The following is an 18,382-nucleotide window of genomic DNA, read 5'->3' on the forward strand; positions in this document are numbered from 1 at the left end:
TCCGACTCGGACTTCAGCTCAAACTCAAACTACAACCCAAACTACAACCCCAGAAACAACAAAAACGTCAACGACAGCTCAGGGAGCCCATTCTTCCTCCTTAACTCCAACAGTAGCTCCACCTCCCTTGTACCTTATGCTCCCTCGTCCATCCTACTAACACTGCTGGTCACCTCACTCACCACTCAGACAGCCCTCAGTTAGAGCAGGGCTGGACATTTACAACCACCACCAACTGCCATTGTTACAGTAGGTACAGTAGATGTTGACCCCAACCAATGGTGAAGGGTCCGTATTAATTCATCCTAATGTATATGGTCAGGGTTTGAAGTTAGGAAATTATAGATATGTGGTGATGGGTAACTTCAACCTCGAGGACCAGACCTAGCTCATATCGGCCACATTGGTCGCACAATGATGATGTCACATCATCACAGCTCAAAGCAGCATTACAGTAACATTAGTACACATTAGCACAAGCACAACCAAGCGCTCCATTGTTGACTTTGTTGTTTTGAGATGTTTCCCTTTTTTTTAATCGGTGTTTTAGGAGCTCGTCATGATTGATAACAGTCATGTTTCAGAAAGACAAAAAAAACAAAAACATAAAGAAAACATTTGTGTAGAAGTGTGTCTGTACATACAGGACAGGGAGCTACCGGTATGTTGATTATGTCCGTTTTGTATACAAAACTTTTGATTGTGTGGGCATGTAAGTGTTATGTGATCAATTGCTATTTTGTGCTGTACAATAAGTCCTTATCATACATAGCTACGATTGGCTATTTGTTGATTTAACGCACTATACTGTACAACCCAAATTTACATACAGTTTGCACTGATATTCAGATTAGAAATATAATCGGCTCTTCTTGCCCAAGCAACAATGCAACTATAGAGAATAGTATGAATACGAATTGTAATATCTCTATGGAGCCATATGGAAAACCCCAGATACGATACAACCGCTTGTATGCAATGTGCGCACAAAACTAGAATGCCAAAAGTTTCAGTTTGTTTAGCGTTCATTTGAAATATTCCATGCATATCAACGAGCCGACGACGGCCTATTGAAACATTTTTGCACTAGCATCACATTTCATTCAGATTAAGAATCATCGCTGCAAATACTCTATGCTCTTTTGACTACTCTTCAAATATCATTTTTGGTTTATAGTTTATAATTTTTGGTCAGTGGGCAAGTTTCCCAAGTCTTAAGAGTTTGCACCGTGAATCCCTTTGTTTTCTGAACATTTATTTTCCTTTTTCTTTTGTGTGAGTGTTTTCTCATCTTGTTTTTTTATTTTTTATTTCAATCTATCTGTTGTGCATTTGTTCTTCTTGTTTCTTTTGTTGTTCTTTTGAAAAGTCCGTATCAGAGAGCCACATAATGGTGCAGTATATACACCTAATATACCTTTAACATTATGACTATTGTACAGGATATCTATAACTCCATATTTATATCCCCATAAGTCTTCCTCTCATTACAAGTCTGAATGTTACTTTGGGAGATACAGTATACACCGTGATGTGTGTGTTGAAATATCTGTTTATTTATTTTTCACAATAAAAGCTCATAAATCATATTTATTTGGTCTTCCGTTGTATCACATCCATGACATTTCTTCTTTGTTGTCATTTGTTTGTCTGTGAGTGGCTGTGAGGATGTGTGCGCACATATTTGTATCGGTGTGTGTATTTCCACTTATTCTTTTGCTAAATCATTGTCACGTAATGAACTTTCCTGTCAAGAATAATGGCAGGGTAGTCAGTTGGGTTTTGGAGCACATAGTTCAACAGCAGGTGGAGCAGCATGATAAAAAAAAGTATGATTTTATGAACAGTGTTGTCGGCACACCAAAAAAATGACAGTCCAGGAATTCAAGGTAAAAATGGTTGTTGTTCAAAAAGTTTCAAGTTCACCAAAAATGAACCAAAGTAGCCTAATTACTAGTAACCAATTATTTTATTCAGCGGATGGTGGTGGTGATAGTTACCATTAATTAATTGGTAGGCTTCAAATTGACCGCAAAAATCCCAAACAGATATAATATTTAACACAATCATTTCAAACCTGGCATACATTTGTATACGATCACGTGTTATTCTGCTTTTTATTTATTTATTTATTGTTGGACATAAAACACCAGGAAATCAGCTCTGAGTGATTTGAATTTTGGAAATCTGTTCCCAAGTATTCCCAAAATTCATATCACTTGGAGCTGATTTCCTGGTGTTTTATGTCCAACAATTATTTTTTTTAATCGTAAAAACATTTGCTCAGAAAACCTGGGTGGGGAAAATAAATCCACCAGCAAGCCAAATTCGGCCTGCTGGCCAACAGTTAGGGAACCCTGGTCTATAGCATACCTGAGACGCTAAAACAACTTAACATTGTCCATACACAACCAACCACACTATCAGAATGAATTATCCAAAACAGTCCGTGGGAGCTTCAATGGGCCCGGTTTCCCATAAGCATGTTTAAGGCTAAGTTCATCTTAGAACCATCCTAGGAGCATTGTTAAATCTCCGAGCTGTTTCCTAAAACCATTCATACTAAAGTTGTACTTACTAAATGTTCCTGTTTACGGACTGCCCCAGACCACGTGTACAAAAGCCAATGCCTCCATCACACTCACATTGATTTACATTTCGGTACATCGCAAAGAAAATTGCAGTGTGTTCTGTGTGCTGCATCAAACTGCGTGTGTCGACGGCTTGACAGAAGTGGTAGCAGAGGGTGAATGTTTCACTTCTGTTGCACACGTGTCCAGATGATGATGCGTACATGCCATTTTGTGCAATGGTACAGTAGGTGTGATCGAGGTCGTATGCAATGCCCTTTTGCATCACTTTATACACAGAAGACCTCCCTGCTAAACATAAAATCAAGCTGTTTATCTGTCACTCTGTGGCCGGCGAAATCTTCGGAATGAAGTTCACCACACGGTTGCCAATGTCTTTGCTATTGTTAACAAACAAGACAAGAAAAAGAAATATGCTTACAATGAAAACCTGAGATCACTGCAGAAAAACGTAGGGTAGTCCGATCGGTTAGGCTACGTAGTTCCTGCATGGTTCATTCAATTGGGTTCTGTTCGGCTAATTCTGTGCTCCACTATGTCAAATGTTTGCCTCAACATATATAATACTGTGTGACAACATGTGCACAATTATGATTTTAGTACATTATTATAGGGTAGGCCTAAGCATTATAATGCCCTGCCTCAATATTTGCTACTATAGGTGGTAATCCTAATATGAGTTGATCCGTCGTCAGTAGGCCTATAATGTAGGTTTGAATGGAGAAAGCTTATCCCGAGACTATCAGTATCTACCCATGCTCCAACAACACACTGAAAAGGAGGTGCATGGTCAAGCTGACGTCTGCATTGGCCATGCAGCATTTACTGTGATATGGTCTCTGCAGACGTCAGGGCATTCATACTTATTGCGCTTCGTGGAGCAGCGCAGAGCCGCTATGGAGTGGGTTTGTTGACACAGGATCTCCCGCACTCACCTATCGTCAACCATTCATGTCAATGAGGGCCAAATGGAGCCCCGTCCACACGAGGTGGCCAATGCGTGCCTCGAAATTGCACCACACAATTCAGATCAAGCATAAATTGGCTCTTAGCAAAGTTTTTTTCTTCTTCTGCGCGGTGTCTTTGGAAAAGATGCATCATTAAAACACTGGTAAAAGTCTAAATTCCATCACTATGGGAAACTGGGTCCAGGTAAAGGAATGCATGAGATAGGCGTCTCTGTAACGCCCAACATGAAGACCCAGAAGCATGGCGAGTTGACCGAAGTGTTACAAACGGAACAGTGGTTGTTATGTACGATAAGCAACGTGATGACTCGGTTTAAGCATGTTTGTGTAAAGGAGCACTTTTGCGAACGCATGCGATTGTGAGCTTTCATCAGAACATGAATAATTAGTCCGTTCTATCCGTGTGCCTTGGGACATCCATACCCCACTAAAGTTTACATTTTAAATAGTTAAGATAAGGGTGAGGTTTAGGTAAGTTTAATAGGAGAGGGGGTTATGGTTAGGGACTTCCCAAGGATCTTGATAGCATTGACCATGAATAAATAGGCAACTTCAATTACAAACGAACAATGACAAATAGGCCCGAATCTGCTTTATTACTTTAAGGCTCCCCTATTCACAGTTAATCACAAAACAATGTGACAGTTTAATTATAATATTGTCATGCAGTTTTAATCAGGGATCAACAATGGACTTTTAGTAGGCTATGTTACGTCAAAGTGGGTAAGTCAACAAAGTTACAAATCGATTTGGGGAGCATTATAGTCCTGAACTTCGAATGTAATGCATAGTTTATTGTAATTGAATCAAACCCTCACTAGATGGCGCTAATGCCTCAACCATTGGGGTACTGAGCTGAAAGCTCAGAACTCGAGGCCTTGAAGAGCACTCCTACCGAATTGTCCAATGCAGCTCTCATTCATTACTGTCGGCAGCAATGCGTTTAAGTTCAATCTGAAGGTAAACAAAATTAGTGTTAAACTGTATTTCGTTGTTTCTGTGACTCACGTCATCCCTGAACCGTCTTGTCCTCATTCCTTCATTGTAAAACATATGCATACTAACCTTTGTGTTTTCATCACTCTTGAGCAGCAATGGTCCCATATGCTTTTAAGTATACTACCCAATGTTTAAAAATCCTAATTGGGTTTGATTAAATACCTTATTCATGTCAAATGAAAATATTGCTTGCGTCATATTCCTTTGCAGGTTTCCATGCAGATGTCTGTTTGTTATTTCCTGTTGTCATTTTCACTTGAATATGAATATTTTAGTAAAGTGTGTCTGAATTATGTGCAATGACTAAACAGGTAAACATGTAGCTAAACCGATGGTGCAATGCCCTTCCAAATAGGCCTTCATTTGTTGATGTGACAATATATAATGTGTCTCAATAGGCCCAAAAATCTCCAATCCATAACCATCTTCACCTACATGTTTTCTCTGTACTGTTCCCATCTGTTTCATGTCTCCTTATAGTTTGGTTGTCATGGTAGTGTAGCCCTGACCCCTGACCCCTTCCTTAGAGAGGTTAAAGGGCATGTCTATGTTAGTAAAGCGCTTGCTTTATTAACCGACAGTCATTGGCCACCTACTAACCTTATTTTATCGTTTTTCACTTTCTGTTCTTTTCGCTAACAAAGTTGGTTTCACCAAAGCTGACCTACAAGGTAGAAGGTTCAAATTCCATTCTGAGCTTGGCCCAAAGATGCTGTGTGTAATGTTATGTGTCACCACTCACTAAAGAATAATGCCTTGGCTTAAAGATACTCTCAGCAAGATGACATCATCATATACAGCGGGGTGACTTCCTGTTTACACAAATCAACAGCAAAAACATTGTAATTTGCCAAGATTCCACATTTTGGCATGCCTCAAGGTAGAGCGCAATTAGGTCGAGTCAATAGCAGTCTTGGTTGATTTAAAGTCTGATGTCGTTGGTGGTAAAGCAAGAAGTCTCTCCGCTGTGTATGATGATGTCACCTTGCACAGTGTACATTTAAGCACAATCCACTGCAAACATGGCCAGGTATTGAAAGCTTCTCTGTGGCTGGCTATGTGCTTGTTATAAAATGGTTCACTTCTGGAGAATAATAGGTAGCGGTTGCTAGTGCTACGGCGTATCCTCACTTCACAGGCAGGCGGGCAGGCAGGGAGACAGACTAATGATTGCGATGGAGAGCTTTTGCATAAATAAAACATTAGCCGGCCTGTATAATTATGTCTGCAGATCTTGTTTTTCTGTATCGAGCCGTGTACTTGTTTTATGCTAATGTTGTTAGACGGAGAGCGTTGCTGTTCCCGCCTGTCTGGGCAGCGTCATAGAAGAATCCATTAAGTCTCGCACCGTGGGTCGCCGCACGCACGCACGCACGCACACACACACACACACACACACACACATGTATACACCAGAAAGGCAGACCCGCATGTACACACACACACACACACACACACACACACACACACACACACACACACACACACACACACACACACACACACACACACACACACACACACACACACACACACACACACACACACACACACACACACACACACACACACACACACACACAATCCCCCTTCTGCCTTTTAGTCCCAGAGTGTGGATGCTCCCTGATATACCAGTGTGATTAGCACACTAATTAAAGAAACGGTCGCCTACATTCAATCTGAGATTCCGACAGTCTGACAGCTAATTTCATTAGAATGCGACAGCAGCTTTTTACATGCAATGAATGCAGGCCGGAGACTGTTGGTATTTTAGAGACATTTGTACATATCAAAAAGTCCACTCCGAGGGATTTTAGGCCGTATTTTGGGGAGGAAATGATTCCCACCCGGCTGAGCAATATTAATATATGTTTCCTCTGAGAATGTGTTCAGGTTGATTAATAGAATGTAGATTTAAACTGGGGAGCTGACTTGCCATAATGCTAACAATCATCACTTATGACTTGCTTGTACTATTTCTTCTATTTATGGATAGATTTATTTCAGGTTACTGGAGAAAAAAATCGATGTCTGTAGCTAATTTGGTGCCTGTAGAAGAAAAAAAACATGAAGTGAATCATTTTATCTTGCATAAATCTAAGTTCCGCTGCACTTTGCATTACACAATAAATGCACTTTTAGCCTACTATGATTTTGTTCTATTTCTACTACTTTTTTTGTTTCATTATGGTCTTGCACAAGAAAATTGCACTTAAACCCAGTTTATTTGCAGTTATCTTTTTTTCACATGGTTTTCCGTTTCCGGTGGGAATATTGTCCCGATTCCCACTGAATTGGTTTTGCACTACTGCACAGTAGAGACTGCATTCCCTTTTAAATAAACGTGCAAAAACATGGGATGAGTCTGTAGAAGGTGGTGAGCCTCAAGTTCTCATTTAGGCTGCGTTTTCATTCCACATAGATTGCATCCTCCGATATTCCCTCGCTCACTCCCTTCGACAGAACTGGATAGGGTCTGACCCGTTGTCTTGGTTCCGTGAAGGGCAGTGGGCGAGGGCAGAGGGGAAGGGGAACACCTTTCTGGAATGAAACACAGCCCTGGACTTATCTGGACACTTCCACACCAACATTTATATAACAAAAACACATATCCTAGCTATGTGCACCACTTTGCTATAAAATGTTTTGTCTCTTATCTCGGATCTTCTTTCCTGTCCATGTTGTTCCCATGTGGTAACTCTTCCCCAGTGTCTCTGTACATTAGACTGGTTTTGGCTAGAGCAAGGAGCGGGAGGGGTGAGAATGTGAGAGCTTACACCCGGGTCGCACTTCATATTAACCTCTGGTGGCTCTAAAACTGTGTATTCACATGGGGCTGACATGAACAGGCACAATGGATTTACAGTGTATAGCTACATCTTGTTCCACAGTATTTACATATTGAATGAGGTTGTGGCTTGCACAATGTAAAAGACTGGCAAATACACTAACAATTCCTCACATATAACTAGAATCAAATAACATTGTTATAGTCATTGTAACTACTATTTAAGAACATGTACCTACACTGTGGACAGTGCCTGTGTACAGGTAGTACTTACCATGTAATAGCACTGTTACAGAGCCACTCAATATGAGAGAACGGGACCCTAGTCAGTTTGTCTGAATCCGCCAGTTCTCTCTCATCAACCAGCCATGTTGAAAACACGTCCAGTACTCTGTTCAATGTCTGTGCACTAAAAGTCTTACTAAAACCTACTTGGAGGGAATGCCGTGTGGTTTTTATTTTTCTTCAGTTTGGTGTACTTCTACGGTACTATAATGCCTTTGGAAGTAATGTAATGTACTGTTACCTATACTAACCTGACTAGTGCATGGCCCACTGATGTGCACTGACACCCTCTGCATGGCACCTGTTGGGGAGCTGTTGGCTAGTGCTCACACCTGTGCCTGGGTATCACATGGCTCTGCTCTGCCACCTGTAGGTCCTAGCACCACCTGCCAAGAGGACTCATGTGCCAACATGGGTGTCTGTATCCAGCAGTGGGAGAACTACACCTGCGACTGCTCCATGACCTCCTACACCGGCACTCAGTGCAATGATCGTGAGTGCTGTTCATTGTCTATCTATACACAGAAATGCACAGAAATGCATGCACATTAAACACACACACACACACACACACACACACACACACACACATACACTGTACCTCAGTGGAGGGATGGCGGCACAGAATAATGGCTGGAATGTGTTATTAGCTCCACTCCAGTCATTATACAGCCTCCACTGCTGTACACACACACACACACACATTTTGGAGGATCCTCTGAAGACGTCTAAAGGTAATCGCTGTTTCTTTCCTTTCTGGGGTGTTTCACAACCACTAGAGACAGAGCTAGAGACAGTCCCTCATATTCTGACTAAAAGAGCTCAATTCATTCAAATCAACCATTGTAGTATTTACACAGTAATCATAATTATTTAATGGAAACAGTTCTACCCAAGATGCCCTCTGTGTCAGGTAACCTATCAGGTGACCATAAGCTGACCTGTCATCTGACCTTAGAAAGATGCCCGACAAGCACACATAATAGCCGTTTTCCCAAATAATATCCCCCAAAAGGTATGTTCGAGTGGGCAGTAACCTTATAAACAGATGTTGCATAAACATCAAATCTGATTGAATCCAGCCCCAAGTAGCGCACACTAAATGCCTCAGATGCAAATGTGAATACAAGTCCACCAGAGAGGATTGGAGCGTTGAGCTTTACCTCGACATCGAGCTTCATAACGGGTGAGTCATTTACATTTTGTTGGCCTGCGCAAATCTGTCGGTTTATCCATTAAATGACTCTCAAACACACACGAGAGGAATCTCTGTATAATGCAGCGGCAGAGGCCCCGTGGAGGCCGTGTGTTATTAAGTATAATATATTGTTGATGTTTGGTATTAGTCGGACTGTATCTTACTTAGATAATGGTTTCATCAAGGCTTGGAAAAGGCTGTTTAGCTACAAGGTCATGTTGGAGTAACACTAAGTCACAGATTCTGCCTCTGATGTCTGTGTCCCTCTAATTAACAACCATTACATTACATTTAAGTCATTTGGCAGACGCTCTTATCCAGAGCGACTTACAAATTGGTGAATTCACCTTATGACATCCGACCGACTCAAGTGACAGTAAGTCTCAAGGAGGTTAAACAGTGTCTTTGAAAAGACGTGGGAAGAAGCCAAGTGTAATCTTCAAGTGTTATTATTTGGCTTACTATACAGTGTGTGTTGTATCTCTCTCCCTCAAAGCCTCACATTGACACTGACACTCACTCACACTGACAATCAAACTCACACTGACACACACACACTCACATTGACACTGACACTCACTCACACTGACAATCAAACTCACACTGACACACACACACACTCACACTGACACAGACAGTCACTCACAATGACAATAAAACTCACACTGACACACACACACTCACACTGACACTGACACTCACTCACACTGACAATCAAACTCACACTGACACACACACTCACCCTGACACTCACTCACACACACTGACACTCACTCACACTGACAATCAAACTCACACTGACACACACACTCACACTGACACTCACACTGACAATCACACTGACACACACACTCACTCACACTGACAATCAAACTGACACACACACACACACACACACACACACACACACACACACACACACACACACACACACACACACACACACACACACACTGACACACACAAACACACACACACACACACACACACACACACACACACACACACACACACACACACACACACACACACACACTCACTCACACTGACACTCACTCACACTGACAATCAAACTCACACTGACACACACACACACACACACACACTGACACTCACACTGACAATCACACTGACACACACACACACACTCACACTGACACTCACTCACACTGACAATCAAACTCACACTGACACACACACACACACACACACACACACACACACACACACACACACACACACACTCACGCAAACTGACAATCAAACTAACTCTGACACACACACTCACACTGACACAGACACTCAAACTCACACTGACACACACACACACACACACACACACACACACACACACACACACACACACACACACACACACACACACACACACACACACACACACACACACACACACACACACACACACAGATTTAATTTCTTCTTCCCGGTATGGGACCTCCTATGTGTGTATACACTTCACCAAAACATTCCCAGCACGGGACATTTGAATCATAGAATTACATATATAATCCCTATTAATTCAACAGGATCTAAAGATTTGTCATTTAACTTTTATAAATGTATTACCTTTTATTGTAGCGTAACGTCAGTCATCATCAGTCATGTTTTTTGTCTGATTGTCAAGCAAGCACTTCCAAGGGCTACTAAAGTAAACTAGGCTACCCACTCATGTTCATCCACTCCATAGGAAAGAGACATCTGTTTCACAAAACACCAAAAAGTTTAATGATATCTGGCGGTTTGTCATTAGGCCAGAGTGAATGCGTCTGCGCATGTCTCGGTGTCGCTCACTCATCTCTGTCCTGGCAAAATTTCGGTGTCTTCCAACTACATTGCATTTTAGAGCTTAGGCTGTCCGCTCATTTGCCATGCCTCTGACATAAAGTCATGATAGATAATGGTGTGGTAGCCTACAGTTCTCTTGACATTTTGTTTTCATTATCATGTTTTACCAGTACACACACACACACACACACACACACACACACACACACACACACACACACACACACACACACACACACACACACACACACACACACACACACAACCGCAGTCCTATGAGCTATGTCCACAGTAAAGCAGAGAGATGGTTATAGGTGATTGGCCTTTCTCTTTGGTTTGGTTGTAGTGCACACCAGCCAAGTTGACCTTCTTGTGATTTAAGACTGACAGGTGGAATTGTGCTCATTTGTTGTCTCTGTCCCCTCCCTCCATACCTCTCTGCTTCCCTCTCTCCTCCCCTTCCTCTCCTTTCCCTCTCTCCTCTCCCCTCCGCTTCTTTCCCTCTCTCCTCCCCTTCCTCTTCTTTCCCTCTCTCCTCCCCCTCCGCTTCTTTCCCTCTCTCCTCCCCTTCCTCTTCTTTCCCTCTCTCCTCCCCTTCCTCTTCTTTCCCTCTCTCCTCCCCTTCCTCTTCTTTCCCTCTCTCCTCCCCTTCCTCTTCTTTCCCTCTCTCCTCCCCCCTCTGCTTCTTTCCCTCTCTCCTCCCCTTCCGCTTCTTTCCCTCTCTCCTCCCCTTCCTCTTCTTTCCCTCTCTCCTCCTCTTCTTTCCCTCTCTCCTCCCCTTCCTCTTCTTTCCCTCTCTCCTCCCCTTCCGCTTCTTTCCCTCTCTCCTCCCCTTCCTCTTCTTTCCCTCTCTCCTCCCCCCTCCGCTTCTTTCCCTCTCTCCTCCCCTTCCTCTTCTTTCCCTCTCTCCTCCCCTTCCTCTTCTTTCCCTCTCTCCTCCCCTTCCTCTTCTTTCCCTCTCTCCTCCCCCCTCTGCTTCTTTCCCTCTCTCCTCCCCTTCCGCTTCTTTCCCTCTCTCCTCCCCTTCCTCTTCTTTCCCTCTCTCCTCCTCTTCTTTCCCTCTCTCCTCCCCTTCCTCTTCTTTCCCTCTCTCCTCCCCTTCCGCTTCTTTCCCTCTCTCCTCCCCCTCCTCTTCTTCCCTTTCTCCTCCCCCTTCCTCTTCTTTCCCTCTCTCCTCCCCCTTCCTCTTCTTTCCCTCTCTCCTCCCCCTCCTCTTCTTTCCCTCTCTCCTCCCCTTCCTCTTCTTTCCCTCTCTCCTCCCCCCTCCGCTTCTTTCCCTCTCTCCTCCCCCCTCCACTTCCCTCCCTCTCTCCCCCCCCCCCGCTTCTTTCCCTCTCTCCTCCCCTTCCTCTTCTTTCCCTCTCTCCTCCCCCTCTGCTTCTTTCCCTCTCTCCTCCCCCTCCGCTTCTTTCCCTCTCTCCTCCCCCTCCGCTTCTTTCCCTCTCTCCTCACCCCTCCTCTTCTTTCCCTCTCTCCTCCCCCTCTGCTTCTTTCCCTCTCTCTCCCCCTCCTCTTCTTTCCCTCTCTCCTCCCCCCTCCGCTTCTTTCCCTCTCTCCTCCCCCTCCTCTTCTTCCCTTTCTCCTCCCCCTTCCTCTTCTTTCCCTCTCTCCTCCCCCTCCTCTTCTTTCCCTCTCTCCTCCCCCCTCCCCTTCATGACAAAGAGGTTTTTCCTTGTCGTATTTCCGCCAGCCACTGTATTAAAAGTGCTTTAGTGAAGATATGGAGTGACTTAATTAAATAATGCGAGGAGAGTAATGCATGTGTCAGGTCTGCCAGTCCGCACAAATATCTGTCTTTCCCTCCGCTCTCCACTCTATCGGATAAGATGGGAAATTACCGGGAATGACAGGAAGAGACGTTGCCATGCTATTGTTGGGCACACACGCATGAACACACATACCACCCACCACACACACATATGGTGTAAGCATGAGTGTGTGTGTTTGGCTGGGCTGAACCATTGATCTGAATGCCTCTGACAGTGACTAATGGGGGCCTAGTGAGCCAATTAACTGTTCTTTCTTTCATAATTACAACTCAAAATGCTCCCAATGATTTTAAGAGGCCATTTTTTTTTACTGCGCAGCCACAATGTTTCACCACCAGGTGGCATTACAGTATCATCCTGTTAGAGGTAGGACTGGGAAACAGAACCAGTCCAGCTGGAGAGAAATCAAACAAGCTCCTCTCTCCCACAGGCTTCGATAGATCTGAGTAATTCCCCCAGAATACCATTGGAATGACGGAAATTATTCCACATTTAGATTTATTTTTCTTTCTTATTTTACAAACAAAGTGTTTTTTTTCTCTTGTCCTTTTTGGATTTCATTTGTAAATGTACTGCAAAGGTTTCCTCATAAAAGCATGGCGAAATTTTGATTGATTTGTATTTTTATGTGAGAGAAAGTCGTAAGCGATGGATAGGTGGTTAACCTATTTACTTTCCCTTTTTTAATGAGCCTTTGGATTGAACATTCCAGTGGAGGATTAGCTAGCAGGTTTCTCCATTGGCTTTATTCTGTGGGCTATGGTTAATCCTGCTATTGTAGCGCTGCTGCTAATCTAAGAGGTGTGGGGTTTTAGACCTAGGGCCAGCTTATTCACCCTGGTTTGACCTGGAACCAGAGGTGTCGGGGTTACACACACACATATACACACACGCACAAGGAGGCACGGATGCACACATGCACACATGCACTCGCAACCACACACTTTCTTTGTAAAAATCACAATACACATTTTATTTCAAGGACTCCTGTTCCTGGGCTGTTGTTGTGAGAGCTAGCCAAGGCCTCAGGCCCGTTGACAAGTCTCATTATTCAATGAATGTAATTAAATTAGTAGCTTGGCTTGTTATCATTTACCCCTCAAAGGTCACACTGGCATTGTTAATAGATAGGATAAAAAAAAAACACTCAGAAACCTGCACACAACCACACACACACACACACACGCACACACACATCGCATGCACATACACGCAAATATTCAATGGCATTTGAGTTTTCATCGTTTAATCACTTAGATTCTTTGTTGTGTTTGATAAGAATGCAGTTTGTGTGTATGTGTGCCTGCCTGCCTGTGTACAAACCTGCAAGGCGCCATGTCTATTTCAGATCCCACCATCATTACTTTACCTTCTGGCGACTCCACTTAGAATCTGTCGTTCCTCTGTGGGGGAAAACAACAAGCACAGATTCTCATTCCTTCTCTCTCTCTGTCCATCTTCCTCTCGTTCTCAGAAATGGTTTTGTATAATGGAGGCCATACTTTATTGGAAGGCCATACATGACAAACTATGACACTTAAAGGGAATGTCACATGACGAATGTACAGTACACAGACGCATGCAGGCACGAATGCGTGCGAGCACAGACTAACACACATCTACCCATTTCTTCCTGACACACATAAGCGGTCTGTTGTTGCGGTGTCTATTGACAGAGAAGTTGCATCATCCAACAGTCCAACAACAGGAGATGTGTCTTCCCCTGCATTACCAGACACATCAGTCATGTGTACCCAGTACCTACATAGCTATAGTAGCTAGCTACAGTACACCAGGCTAGGCAGTCATGTTGATTGAGCTATACTAATAAAAGAGTTGTTAGCAGCTCCATTGCCTGTTAAATGATCTTGCTGTAAATTAATGTCAGTACATTAGAGAGGGAACGGGCAGGGAAGTTGTGGAGATTGTGCGTGTGTTGCTGCTTTAGGTCTAGTTGGTAAGCATGTGGCGCTGGAAATGGCAAGGTTGTGGGTTCAATAGCGCTCTCTCTCTCCTCTCTCTTTCTCTCTCTCGCTGAGAGGTAATTTGAGGTGTCTGGACTCTCCGTTTGTGTGTTGAGTTCCCATTGGGACCAGACAGATATTGTAAGATGGCTGTAATTTCCTCTTCCGAGAAACAGGATTTCTGGGAAACTCCTCTCTCTTCCTCTTCCCCATGTCCTCTCCTCTCTCTCCCTCTTCCCCATGTCCTCTCCTCTCTCTCTCTCTTTGACTCCTCTCTCTCTCCCTCTTCTCTGGTTCTCCGTTTAGACCATGAGTTCAACTCCTTTAAAGATGGGGGGGGATACATGATATGTAAAAACGTATATTAATTCCACGTATAAGGTGGGAGAATCAATTTAAGGTTCAAATGAAATAGTACTTCTTACAAAATTTGCCTTTGGGTGTTTTTTTATAGTTCTGTGTTTGGAATAAATAATATAATAAGCAAATAAACAAAAACAAGCTGCAGGGATGGATATGTCTCGCTCTCTTTCTCTTCCTCCATCTTTCTGGTATCTATTTATATTTTCTCTCTCTCTCTCTCTCTTTCTGTCTCTGTCTCTCTGTCTGTCTGTCTGTCTCTCTCTCTCTCTCTCTCTCTCTCTCTCTGTCTCTCTCTCTCTGTCTCTGTCTCTCTGTGTGTGTGTGTGTGTTTATGCTTTGTCTAAGATCTCCGTTAGCTCTAGCTGTCTGAGCACATCTGAATGAATAGGGCCGTTTGGCTGAAGGATGGAGGGATAGAGAGATGGAAGAGTTGAGAGATGGAGATGGATCCCTCGTTTGGCTTCATATCCATCTTGCGGCTGTCGGGGCCTTATGATGGACCCTGACAAAAGATGAAGAGGTGTGATACGCAAGCAATGACCTCGTCTGACAGGCCCGGAGAAAAGCAGGAAATGGATTTGAATAGGAGCAGGAATTATGACTGGGCATCTTATTCATGATGAGTGTTATGGGCTCCACCCAACAGAGAGAGGGTAGGGTGGGAGACAGAGATGGAGATTGGAATCGTTGACTATTTTATTTTCCTTTATGATTTGAGTAAGGGAGAAAGAGCCAATCATAGGAGGTGCATTGAGGGATGTCAGAACCCCTCTCTCAAAAATATATATGGCTTAATAGATCGATGAGAGTTTTCATTTATTCCAATCGACCAAGCAGGGCCTCTTTTTGTCAGTGGCGTAATATGTTATATATGGTGTGTGTGTGTGTGTGTGTGTGTGTGTGTGTGTGTGTGTGTGTGTGTGTGTGTGTGTGTGTGTGTGTGTGTGTGTGTGTGTGTGCGTGTGCGTGTGCATGTGTGTGCAAAGGGTCCAGATTTCGTCTAAAATCTTAGGTCATTAATGCTCTCTTTGTCCTCCGTTATCTTCTACGATAAAGTGTCAGCTGTCACGCTCATTAAAATGGCCGTTCTCCAACCATATTGAATTAGCCCTATGTAGAAAATATTAAACAGCCATTTGTTTGCGGTGGCAAGGTGACCTTGGAGCAGTTAGATTGGTCCCTTCTCTGTGAGGCTGCAAGTTCCTCCATCCATCACCACAGTGTTTCTAGGAAGTAGAGAACGTAGAGAGATTATGAGATGTCTGGGTCCATAAACATGGCATATCGATATCTCTGTCCACCCTGCTATAAAGTGATTTTAGATAATTTCTAATCACCAGTGTGTATATATATATATATATATATATATATATATATGTGTATGTATATTTATGTGTGTGAATGCCTGTGTTTAAGTATGCGTTGTGTGAATGCCTGTGTAAATGTACGCGTTGTGTGAATGCCTATGTATACGTACGCGTTGTGTGAATGCCTGTGTATATGTACGTGTTGTGTGAATGCCTGTGTATATGTACGTGTTGTGTGAATGCCTGTGTATATGTACGTGTTGTGTGAATGCCTGTGTATATGTACGCGTTGTGTGAATGCCTGTGTATATGTACGTGTTGTGTGAATGCCTGTGTATATGTACGCGTTGTGTGAATGCCTGTGTATATGTACGTGTTGTGTGAATACCTGTGTATATGTACGCGTTGTGTGAATGCCTGTGTATATGTACGCGTTGTGTGAATGCCTGTGTATATGTACGCATTGTGTGAATGCCTGTGTATATGTACGTGTTGTGTGAATGCCTGTGTTTGAAACTCTTCTTTCTCTGACTGAAATAGATTAAGCTGATGTGACTCTGAACTCAAAATTGTTATCAGATTTCACCAGTCGCTCCTCGTCCCAGTTTGAAAGTCTGCTCTCTGTCGATAATGAGGTGTTTTTGTGGGGTTCGGTTGTTTTTTTGTCAGTCTCTAGCTGTGGTTGTTTCGCTTCAGTTCATTTGTTTAAATGGGATTGAAGCCGTCGCGATGGCATGGGGCGGCATGAAATTAATTTGAGCAAACTCTCTGAAAGCGATCGCCGATGTCAATACCGGCCAGATGAATTCCGAGTGACATTCACAGAGTTACACGTTGATTATAATTACAAATAACATCGATTGAATCCCCCCTCCACACCTCCCACTCCCTCTATCATTGTTTAAACTGTGGAAATTAATTTACAGATGACACAAACACATTGTTGAAATATGTTGTTAAACCATGGTGTTGATGCAGTCAAAGCCTCTTGTTTTCACTCAACGATTTCCCATACATACAATGTACAGTTGAAGTCGGACGTTTGCATACATTGAGGTTGGAGTCATTTTTCAACCACTCCACAAATTTCTTGTGAACATACTACAGTTTTGGCAAGTCGGTTAGGTCATCTACTTTGTGCATGACACAAGTAATTTTCCAACAATTGCTGACAGACAGATTATTTCACTTATAATTCACTGTATCACAATTCCAGCAGGTCAGAAGATTACATACATTAAATTGACTGTGCCTTTAAACAGCTTGGAAAATTCCAGAAAATTATGTCATGGCTATAAGAAGCTTCTCATGGACATCATTTGACATCATTAGAGTCAATTGGAGGTGCACCTGTGGATATATTTCAAGGCCTAACTTCAAACTCAGTGCCTCTTTTCATGGGAAAATCAAAAGAAATCTGCCAAAACCTCAGAGAAAAAAATTGTAGACCTCCAGAAGTCTGATTTATCCTTGGGAGCAATTTCCAAATGCCCGACGATACTACATTCATCTGTAAAACAATAATACATAAGTATAAACACCATGGGACCACGCAGCCATCATATCGCTCACAAAGGAGACGCGTTCTGTCTCCTAGAGATGAACGTACTTTGCGAAAAGTGCAAATCAATTCCAGAACAACAGCAAAAGACCCTGTGAAGATGCTGGAGGAAACAGGTACAAAAGTATTTATATCCACAGTGAAACGAGTCCTATATCGACATAGCTTGAAATGCCCCTCAGTAAGGAAGAAACCACTGCTCCAAAACCGCCATAAAAAAAGCCAGACTATGGTTTTCAACTGCACATGGGGACAAAGATCGTACTTTTTGGAGAAATGTACTCTTCTCTGATGAAACAGAAATAGAACTGTTTGGCCAAAATAGAACTGTTTGGCCATAATGACCATCGTTATGTTTGGAGGAAAAAGGGGGAAGCTTGCAAGCCGAAGAACACCATCCCAACCGTAAAGCACGGGGTGGAAGCATCATGTTGTTGGGGTGCTTTGCTGCAGGATTGAATGGTGCGCTTCACAAAATAGATGGCATCATTAGGATGGAAATTTTGTGAATATATTGAAGCAACATCTCAAGATATCAGTCAGGATGTTAAAGCTTGGTCACAAATGGATCTTCCAAATGGACAATGACCCCAAGCATACTTCCAAAGTTGTGGCAAAATGGCTCAAGGATATCCAAGGTACTGTATTGGAGTGGGAAATCCCTGACTCACAAAGCCCTGACCTTAAATTTGTGGGCAGATCTGAAAAAGCATTTTACGAGCAAGGAGGCCTACAAACCTGACTCAGCTACACCAGCTCTGTCAGGAGGAATGGGCCAAAATT

At 43.1% G+C, this 18,382-nt stretch overlaps 1 protein-coding gene across 7 annotated transcripts in view; it reads left to right on the forward strand.

Moving 5' to 3' along the window:
- nrxn3a (neurexin 3a) overlaps positions 1–18,382 on the forward strand; it is a 470,965-nt gene that overhangs the window by 181,071 nt on the left and 271,512 nt on the right. For 4 of the 7 annotated variants that reach the window (XM_064927555.1, XM_064927557.1, XM_064927558.1 and 1 more), the window contains one exon: positions 8,005–8,124. In XM_064927555.1, coding sequence (XP_064783627.1) covers positions 8,005–8,124 — 120 coding nt within the window. Of the gene's footprint in view, positions 1–5,202; positions 5,230–8,004; positions 8,125–18,382 lie in introns of all 7 variants that reach the window. The other 3 variants (XM_064927553.1, XM_064927554.1, XM_064927556.1) reach the window with 1 other exon arrangement.

This window comes from Oncorhynchus masou, chromosome 21 (genome assembly GCF_036934945.1).
Source record: "Oncorhynchus masou masou isolate Uvic2021 chromosome 21, UVic_Omas_1.1, whole genome shotgun sequence".
NCBI lineage: Eukaryota > Metazoa > Chordata > Actinopteri > Salmoniformes > Salmonidae > Oncorhynchus > Oncorhynchus masou.